Source organism: Mercenaria mercenaria, chromosome 10 (assembly GCF_021730395.1).
Source record: "Mercenaria mercenaria strain notata chromosome 10, MADL_Memer_1, whole genome shotgun sequence".
In the NCBI taxonomy this organism is placed as follows: Eukaryota; Metazoa; Mollusca; class Bivalvia; order Venerida; family Veneridae; genus Mercenaria; species Mercenaria mercenaria.
In genome coordinates, this window is record NC_069370.1 from 22,415,709 (window position 1) to 22,426,530 (window position 10,822).

Sequence of the window (10,822 nt, forward strand, 5' to 3'; positions counted from 1 at the left end):
GTTTGAAACTCTAGTACTACTCTTCACTGGGGCTATACATGTTTATGCAGAATGTGTATGTCTATAAAATCGTGTTTAAGACCTTTACCAGGCCATATCCGAGTAGTTAATCAAGACTTGTGTACACATTATTTATCAAAAATGACATATATTCTATGTTTATACTTGAGCATCTTTATTTCTTAAACATTCTTAACACATTTAAAAGAATTGTGTATAGCAATGAGATTTCTTTCAAGTTCCAATATGGTCCTGTTCAGATTATAAGAATCTTTCACTGGTTGCTTGTAAATATGGGAATATCCAACACGAGTGTAACTGTTTAGGCAGTAACGAGGCTCCTTCCGAGTTACTGCCAAACAGTTACCCTTGTGCCGGATATTCCCATCTTTACCCGCTGCCAGTGATTGATTCTTTTTCTTGCATGCCTTATTCTTCAATTTGTAGAAGATATAAAGAAAAACGAAGATTTTTCTTTAAAGTGCTATTTTGTTATAGTAGCATATGAATTTACGCATTCATTCATAAATTATAGCACGTGAGTCGTCTTGCACCCCTGGGTATAAGATGAGTTTTTCTAGCACTGGAAAAGCACAGGAAAATCCCGGCATGCAGGAATAACAATTTCAATGATTTCTCTTTCTATATTCACCAAGAAATAAGTTATATCACAAACATTGTACTGCATAATATTTATGTCAAAACATGTCTTTGTTTTTTGCCCAGTTATTTCCAGTTTTCCTACCATTGGAATGAGCAGTGTAGGGAGACCTTTGCTTTATTCAAATGTGATTTCAAGTTCTAAATTATAAATATTATTTCATCTACATGTTTGTTTTTAGGCTACTATTATACTATATAGGTACAAGTGGCAATAATATTCCAATTAAATAAGTAAAAAGTAGAACATTCTGGTGTTTGATTAAGGCAGGAAATAATCGTGTACATAAATGCATGTAACTTACATGCACATACTCCAACTTTACTTTAGAAAGACTGGGAAGAACACTACTCAAAAACACTTTTAATTCCCTCTATATATGCTATATAAACTTCTTGTTTTGATAATTATATGTTTTAATATTTCAGTCAATATACAAATATGTCACAATCTATCACATTATTTGTTTGACTGATACACTTTACATCCTTGGTTGCCATAAATATGTATTAATTTTGTACAGTTGCGAGTCTGTGTAAACTTTGAAAATGCTATTTTCAGGTGGTACCCCGCAAGGTCCGCCACTACCAAGGCCAGTTTTACCACGGGAGAGAGGGACCATGGACAGACTGTTAGAATACCTGGTAGGGGATGGACCACAGAACAGATATGCACTGATATGTGCAAACTGCTTCTCACATAATGGTATGGCTATGAAGGAGGAATTTGAATACATCAGTAAGTATAGAAGCTGCGCGGTCAGAGGTCAATAAACAGAGTTTCTTTTCTTTTTGATAAACATTTTACATAATGTCCAATCATGGCTTGACACTATGTTAATACCTTGGTACTACCAGTATAATATTAATGAACATGTCTTCAAGAGACAGGGTCTGTTATATTAGCTGGGGGCCATGTGAGAATTGAGAGGCTTTAAAACAATAAATGAGCCACGCCATGAGAAAACCAACATAGTGGGTTTGCGACCAGCATGGATCCAGACCAGCCTGCGCATCCGCGCAGTCTGGTCAGGATCCATGCAGTTCGCTTTCAAAGCCTATTGCAGTTAGAGAACCTGTTAGCGAACAGCATGGATCCTGACGAGGCTGCGCGGATGCGCAGGCTGGTCTGGATCCATGCTGGTCGCAAAGCCACTATGTTGGTTTTCTCATGGCACAGCTCAAATAAGTTCTATTATGGTAATTCCAGCCTATTAATTCTTACAGTACCAGCAGGCACATCTATTTGATAGTTGTGTAATGATCAGGCATTATTGAAATCATCCAGAATTTACTTATATTGCCCAGTCTAAACCATTTATTCTCGTGGCTTTTAATATGGCTTTGCCAAAAATTTCTTTAAAAATGCAAATGATGAGTACATGTTTCCAGGCAAGTTAGATTTTATTGACATGTTAACATTTTAAAGTGATCATGTAATAAAATAGTGCAGTGTTTTAACAAAGGCCAGGTAATATATCCGCGATCTATCATGTAAATCCTCATATTAGACCTAGCAATATGATTAAAATGTGGGTGATTTACATAATGTTGATCACCAAAGACCTATCGAGTATAATGTATATTCTGTTATGGTTATGCATGGGCATTAAGTTTGTCATTGTATGATTCTAACCAGAAAGCAGACCTGTTGACAGATGTTGATGCTCTATTCCAATATATTGTTATCCAAAAGGATACAGACACTATTTAGATAAAATCAACAATAATTTATTTTCTATTCAAGAATTCTCTGACAGTTTTATCATACATAATGATATTAATTATATACATACCTAAGAATTGGTGGCATTTCATTGGTAATTTTGAATACAGATAAATATATTTTATCAATTGAAAGTAGAAGGAATCCCAGTGTAACTCAACTTGCATTATTTTTCAGCTTTTCGATGTTGTTATTGTTATGCTATGAACCCAGCTAAGAAGAAGAGACCATTTGCTCCAAGGATAGAACCTCCAGCCCCAGTACCAAAGATTCAAACCACATCTAGTCAAGGTATCAGGTTTACAATGTTTTAGTAATATATTTGCAATACTAAGTAAGGCCAAGGATGCTGTTCAAATATTAACTAGCAGAAGACCATTAAGTTTTACTGATATTGATTAAATATTGTAACTTTCATGCTTGAAACGATAATAAGATTTTCTTGCAAAAAGTGCATTTTACATCTTAGATACAGGAAGAAGGATGTATACTGTAAAAGCACATATTTTCGCTGAGTCAAAATTTCGCAAATTTGAAATTTTGAGTTTGTTCTCGAGGTTTAATATTCGCGAAATAGTAAAAATGGTCACTACTTAAGTTTGAATTATACTCACAAATACAGTGAAATTTAAACCCTTGCGAAAATTTCTGCTTTTACAGTAATGACTGTTTGACATACCGGTAGCTAATATTTTCAGGGAACTCATTTTCATGGATTTCGAAGTTGTACCAAACCATAAGATTAAATCACAAGGCACATAGGAAATTCCTATATATATATCATCTTTAAACTTTAGAACCGTATTATTTAAGCCTTCGTGAAATAACTGTTTTAGCCAAAACCGCAATATTTTTTGCTAACTAAATTAAATTACTTCACAATAATTAAAAAATTGAAAGCAACTTTGTTTTTGTGCAGTAGAATCTAGTAAGGAAATCTTCAGTTATTAATTCTAGTTACCTCCCTTTAATTATATTTTGATATAAAAAGTTTGGTTTGTTTCGCTTGTAGAAGACAGTGATAATGAAGATGAAGATGATGACAGTGAAGGCAGTGATGATGATGATGCTGGAGCCAATGAGAATGGTGATGATTTTACACCAGACCCAAGTAGAAACCGTAATGCTGAAACTGAAGAATCAATGGAGGTGGAAAATGATGATGTGAAGACAGGGACACAGGCTCATGGAAGTGAAGTTGCAGGGAACCAGGCCAGTACTGGAGAGTAGCCTTCAGGGGAGATAACTTGAGATTAATATATACAGCAACCTTTCAGACTGTATTTTTGTCAGGATGTTTTTTGTGTAAATTTTTATTTATATGTAAAGATATACAATCATAGAAAAATGAAATGAATCTGCCATGTTCTTTAGTCTTTTGTTGTGAATAAGGAATTTCCAATCGAGGTAGAGATTTTGTCCAAAAATCGAGGTTCTGCCAAGTTTTTGCATGTATCTCAAACTGAGGATGGGACGACTTAACCACAACTTAACTTGCCTGTTGTATTTATTTTCTCACTGTTTATTAAATTTATCACCCATGAGTCAATTGAAACATGCAAGACCATTACAAAACATAATATAAATAGTGAGGTTAAAAAAGACAAGGATGTCTTTAAGTATAAAAGGCTGATTTCTCAAATACTTCAACTTTCTGACACTGTATATGATAGAGATTTGATAAAGGTAAACAATAATAAGTAATCCAGTTAGGCTATAAAGACATAGTAAAATAAAGAACTCTGACCGATGGTTGATTGGCGTTGTACCTCATTTAGAATACTCCTGTCTCAGAGGTGAGAAAACTACTATTTAAACATGATTACATATAGAGAACTCTCATAGCTTAGGAAAAAATATTTAAACAATTTTTTTGATAGATTACTGTCTTGACAGTCATAATACGAAAGTTGAAAAAGCTGAGCTAAGAATGTAAGAGTTTGTGGTAAACTAGACTTCAGGTAAACATTCTGTTACTGGTTTGTGCAGTCAGTAAAACAGTTTTCAGTTTACTATTGATATAGATGATGGTGCTCTTGAAATTGAAAACTTACATTGCCATGTTAGTTCATTACATGACATATTATTATTGTAAATACTTGTGCAGAAATATGAAATGACAATACTGATGTAATTCTTTTGTAAATTTGTGATGATTGTTAAAGTACAATTTATTTAATTTTGGTAAAATGTGCATAATACTTATAATGTATGGGTTTCATTTTTGTGGCATATGTGTATGATTTAACATGTACATTGTATTTTTATACACATAAATACATCAGATACAATTATGAAATAGTGCTATTAATCTTAACCAAAAAATTGTGTTCATGAATTATACACTTGCCCATCCAACACACATTCTTTTTTGTTACAAAAGTTACTTTTTGATCTTGCAATAGCCAGAATAGAATGTCTTGCCAGATGTAGGAATTATTCAGAGAATGTTACACTAAAATTAACAACATGCGGAACATGAAATGCAGGAACTTCATGTAAAATAAATTTCTAGTCCATCATTCAATTTGGGCAATACCATTTATTATTCAAAGGGGTGTTCACTGAAAATTTATTGACTGAATAGCGAACAGTGCAGACCATGATCAAACTGCACGGATGTGCAGGCTGATCATGATCTACACTGGTCGCAAAGCAAGAATCAATTGTGCCCAGCATGGTAAGAGTTAAAAATTTGTTGTACAAATCAATTTGGATAGTATTAATTTCTTCAGATGTACTTTGTTATAAAAATCATCACTTTAGGACTTTAGTGGCCTTGTGGGGTTTATTTTGATAGGCATTGAAAAGTTTAAACAAAATACTTGCATGGACCATACACCAAGGACCCTCCTAGAGGTTTCTGCTTGGATCTTTTATAGTTTCTAATGTCCAAGGTACAAGTAATACTGCTCATTGACCATACTATAGCATTAATTGATTAATTCATTCAATGCAAGTGCTAGTTATTTTAATCTCTTTGATAACATGTAAGTGTTTCACAGTGTTTGGGTTTATAGAAATTCTTTATGAGATTAAGTCTGTAGATTAACTTAATCCAACATTATTACATTATCTGTTACGTTTTCAAGGACTCATACTTTTCGGATATTACATTCTATAAAAAGAAAATGGTACGCCATATTAAATTCAGGGTTTTTTGGAGGCAGCTATATTGAGACCATGCTGTTTGTAACATTTCTCATTGTGTGCCGAAAAAATAAGCTCTCTGTTTTGTTAATATATCATGAATTCTGCTTTCATGTTGGTACTTTTGCCAGTTGTTTATTTACCAATGTAATGTGGTTATACTAATGCCGACTAAAACATATGTAGGATATTTGTAGTGTCACAAACAGAAAGAAAATTTCTTTAGCTGTTCGCCACATATTATAATGATTAGTAGATAGTCTAAATGTCTTCATGAATGGAATTTTTTATACAAAGTTAAACTGGCTATAAAATGTCTAACGTTTTTGGATTCATGTCAGATGTTGCCTAAAATTCTAGTCATCATACGATGTTTGAAATTTTATTATTCATCCCTACTTCGAAGAAGAGGGGGTGCTGGTATATTGTTTTGCTTGGTGTCTGTTTGTGTATCTTGCAGTGCTTCGTTGATAGACCATTTGGTTCAGACTTCATAGGATAATTGCTTGTTGTCAGTAGATGCCTGCTATTAATTTGGGGGTCAGTAGGTCAAAGATCAGGTCTCGGTGACATTTACTAAAAACAGTTGCTGAAGAATGCTTTTGCTTATAGTTGTCAAAGTTAAGAAGTTATGTTTGTATGTTGAAGTCATTTACAAATGTACCAAATGTTCCAGTATAATTTTAGACTTTCAGGTTTCATCTCAGTAATTATACTTTTTATAACCAAATATAGTTCATATATATCAAAATCGTTCACGTATACCAACATAGTTTTCATATGGTTTGGCTGTATTTTTGTAAATGTGCATTAAGTTCATTTCTCAATAGTTATAGTACATATAACTCGAAATAGTTCATATAAACTGGACTTAATTCATTCAAACCAACACAGTTCATGTAAACATATATAGTTCATATAAACCAACAGTGGGCCTTATACTTCCTCATTTATTTTCTGAAAATCTTTTCATCTGCGACAGTGGATAATTGACATCGATATCTCGAACTACCATTTTAAACATCTCTGGAATAAAACGTTAATTGCATATTATCCGTAGCATATTCCCATTTTGTTGTAAGTCACTGGTGCCTTAGGTCTTGCTTAATGTAGACTGGTTAGTATTTGTGTCACGTATTTTTGTACTTCGACAGTCAACAGACTGGTATATGCATTTTCAAGGATTTCCGCGTGTAGATAGCTACACGTTTTGAGATTACGTTGCTTGATATTTGTGAGTGTCTAAAATTTTCATGTCACGCTGTCTGCGAATATTCAGTGAAAATAAAACCATTGCAAAAATTGTCCCAAATATTCACTTTTGATGTTTGTAGTATATATTTGATGTGTGCTTTTGAACTAACCTGTTGTGTTCATTTTGTGCCATACTAGCGCAATCTAACTCGTGTGATGTTATCTGTCATTCCAAAGTCTTGTATTTTGTTATTTGTTTTATGATGTATGTTTAATAGTAGGTGCTTGGCAAAATGTGGTGTGTATGTGTGATTTTTAAATTTGAGAGGCATATTCATCTTTTGTCTTAAGTTATGTTGTAGCATAACTTGTAAGGTGTTGGGATATTTCCATATTTTGTAATTTTGCACGTTTTTGAAGATAGTGTTGAAGTGAATAACGAAGAAATTAAATTTGTGTGTTGGGGGAGGTTGGCAGAAGAATCATTTATTTTGAGATACTGTTTCAACATAGGTTGCTGTTTAAAAACACAGCCATAAGGTGAAAATAAAGACATTTATTGTGTGCTTGGTATTTATAGATTATTAGACTTGTATCAAGAAATATTATACAAGTTCATTTAATTGCAGAGTTATTCTGCACATTTGGGGCATTAATATTTTGTTCCCTACTGAAGAAGCAGTGCATATAAAAAGCTAGAATACAAAATAGAATACAAAGCTAGAGTTACGTCTCCCACACCACTGTGTTGGGAGACATTGATTACTCCGGTCTGTGTGTCCATCTGTCTGTCTGTCTGACACATAATAATTATTATCTTGTCTGCACTCTTAAGTCAAACATTTCTCATCTGATCTTCACCAAACTTGAACAAAATGTGTTTGCCAATAAGACCTCAGCCAAGTTTGATAACTGGCCAAATCAGCCCAAGCCCTTCGGAATTATGACCATTGAATTACTGAAAATACTGATGCCAGTGATACAGCTATTGGTGCATGGTTGACTCGGATACATAATGGAGAAAAATGCCAATCTAGATGATTAGGCAGTTGTGGGAGACCTGCGCTTTTCTCAAAAGCGCCTCTAGTTTATCTTTTAATTACATACACATTTACACTGAACAAAAATGATACATAGGGACACCAATATGAATGTTTACACATCATATTGAGGACTCCTTCCCCATTGTTATCCCCCGCCGATGAAATCGGGAGGGGGGTATTGAAATGGCGTTGTCCGTCCGTCAGTCCGTCCGTCAGTCCGTCAGTCCGTCCGTCCGTCCGTCCGCAGCCATTTCTCAGTAACTACTTGGTAGAATTTCATGAAACTTGAAATAAACATGAACCAACATACTGCGATGATGCCCGTCAAGTTTTTTTTTTGATTGGTCAATTTCCCTCAGAGTTATTGCCCTTGATTTAATAAAAAATGTCCGTCTGCAGCCATTTCTCAGTAACTAACAAGTAGAATTTCATCAAATTTGAAATAGACATGAACCAAGATACTGTGCTGATGCCCGTCAAGTTTTTTTTTTGATAGGTCAATTTCCCTCGGAGTTATTGCCCTTGATTTAATGAAAAATGTCCGTCTGCAGCCATTTCTCAGTAACTAGCAGGTAGAATTTCATCAAACTTGAAATAGACATGAACCAAGATACTGCGATGATGCCCTTCAAGTTTTTTTTCGATTGGTCAATTTTCCATATGGTTATTGCCCTTTAATTGTTTAAAAATCCACAGATCTGTACATATTAAAGCAACCAATTGGAAGAATTTCATTAAACTTCTTTCATTTTTTTCCATGAACGTTTATTATAAACATGTGATGTTATGTACCTACACCTGGTCACCATCTTACCTTGATCACCCCTCGCCCCCCCCCCCCCCCCCCCCCAATTTTTTTTTTTTTTTTTTTTTCATTTTTCGTTTTCTATCAATATTTATAATCAACATGTAAACTGTTGTATCCTCACCCCACCCCCCACCCAAACAAACCATTCATTTTCTTTTAATTTGATTTTGACTAATGAAATTATTTGCTTCTTGGTAACATTCTTAACTTTTTGCTGGATATATTTTTTTGCCGTTCCTCAACTCTGACCCTTTCGGCGGGGGATTCCAATTCATCGAATTTGCTTGTTTTAGAGTAAATGGAGAGTGAAAAATGCATAGCAGTATGTAATAATATCTATTGTCAGTTTAAATTTTTTGATGTTCAACATTTGTAGATATACCAACTGTTGATGTTGTTTTATTTTCATAAATGAATATGCAATGGATAATCTAACAATGCTTCAACTGCAGTGCTACAATTTCTGTTGATTTTATTATTTTTGTTGTCGTATTTTGAAGTCTGCCTGTTATTCATTTACCAAACTACTGCTTACAGTTTTACATATGCTCAAATATTTATTATGAAAAGATCACTTGTATATTAGTAGATGTGTCACAAAGGGGTTTTGTAGTTTTTGTTATATAAAATGATTCACTAGTCTGACTTTCCTAACAGGATTGGTGTGTCCTATAGTCTTTCCTTTCATTCAGGTCAAAATTGGACACATTTTCACTTTAAAGTAAATTATTTGTGTGTATTTTTTATTTCAATACCCCAGTTGATTTGACGAGTAGAATGAAAAGATATGCATACTTTCAAGGAAAAGACTAGACACAAAAGATTTTTCAGGTATTTATTCATATTGTGAACTTTCAGTATCAAAGTTTTAGAATGGTAAATTTTCTTTTTTCTCTGCCATTGTAAATTTTTCACAGATTGAATTGAAACTTTGCATGAATATGCTTTCTAAAGATGTTAACAGCTCAGCAGAATTTTATCAGTATAAGTTTTCTTAACACTAAAAAGGCTGATTGAATATTTAGTGTTCTTAAGTCTAGGTGTAAATTTCAGACTTTAAACTTAAATGGAAATGGAACCTAGTCTAATGAATTGATAAAACAGATCTAATGATAGTTTTGGAATAGTTTTGACATAAGTTGAATATCTTTTTATCGCATGTGAGGAAAATAATACAAGTTTGGTACAGGTGGCATGTCCAAAGATAATAAACAGGGACATTTTTCATTTCATGTTTATAGTAATGCGGACAATGGCATTGCCAATTTATGTATATTTTTATCATTCATTTAATTTATCAGTATAAACATATCCCTTACTTCTGTCTGTTGTTAACATGCTTCTCAGTTCTGTATGTTGTCAAGCATAATATACTTTTTATGCCCCCAGCATCTACTGATGCTGGAGACATATAGTGATTGTCCTGTCCTTCCGTTTGTTCGTTCGTCCGTCCGTCCATACGAGGTTAACCAAATGGGACCGTTTCGTCTAGTATCAATACCCCTTACTAGAATGACTTGATACTAATGCAGATGTAACCTGAGACCATTCCTCATCTTCAGACATCACCTGACCTCAGTTTGACCTTGACCTTGACCTCATTTTGGACTTTGGTTGCTTTATATGGGCCATCGCTTGGTTAATCAAATGGGAACGTTTCGTCTAGCATCAATACCCCTTACAAGAATGAATTGATACTAATACAGATGTAAACGGTGACCATTCCTCATCTTCAAACATCACCTGACCTCAGTTTGACCTTGACCTTGACCTCGTTTTGGACTTAGGTGCAAAATCTATCGACAAGGATGCCACTGGGGGCATCAAGCGTTTATTGAACGCAGCTCCTTGTTGAAGTCTACTTTTTTAGGAAAAAATATGTGCTGGGAGAAAAAAAGAAGTTGGTCAGATTACCTGAACCACATTATTTTTTTTTTTAGCCTAAGTTGCACTGACACAGAGAGGGAATTGTTACTCTTACCATTCTCTGTTTGCATCTTTTTCTGCAGAATATGTTTGCACAAGTTTATGTTCTTATATGCCTCATACATTGAATATATTGTTTTGAAATCCAGATTAACTAGATTTTTTTAACGCTTTCTGGTTCAGGGATAAGGTACTATCTTTATTTATTTGTTTCAAGTTTGCAATATATAAAATCATTTACTTTAGAATATCTTTTTAAAACAAGAATGAAAGTCTTAGATCATGAATTCTGTTTCATTTGTTTCAAAATTAACT

The 10,822-nt window shown here is 33.8% G+C and overlaps 1 protein-coding gene across 1 annotated transcript in view; it reads left to right on the top strand.

Moving 5' to 3' along the window:
- LOC123559668 (endoplasmic reticulum junction formation protein lunapark-B-like) overlaps window positions 1–7,857 on the top strand; it is a 38,441-nt gene extending 30,584 nt beyond the window's left edge. The window contains exons 9-11 of the mRNA XM_045351673.2: window positions 1,223–1,399; window positions 2,564–2,677; window positions 3,399–7,857. Of these exons, the coding sequence (XP_045207608.2) occupies window positions 1,223–1,399; window positions 2,564–2,677; window positions 3,399–3,616 (509 nt within the window). The 3' untranslated portion in view covers window positions 3,617–7,857. The remainder of the gene's footprint in view (window positions 1–1,222; window positions 1,400–2,563; window positions 2,678–3,398) is intronic.
- Window positions 7,858–10,822: the final 2,965 nt, after the last annotated feature.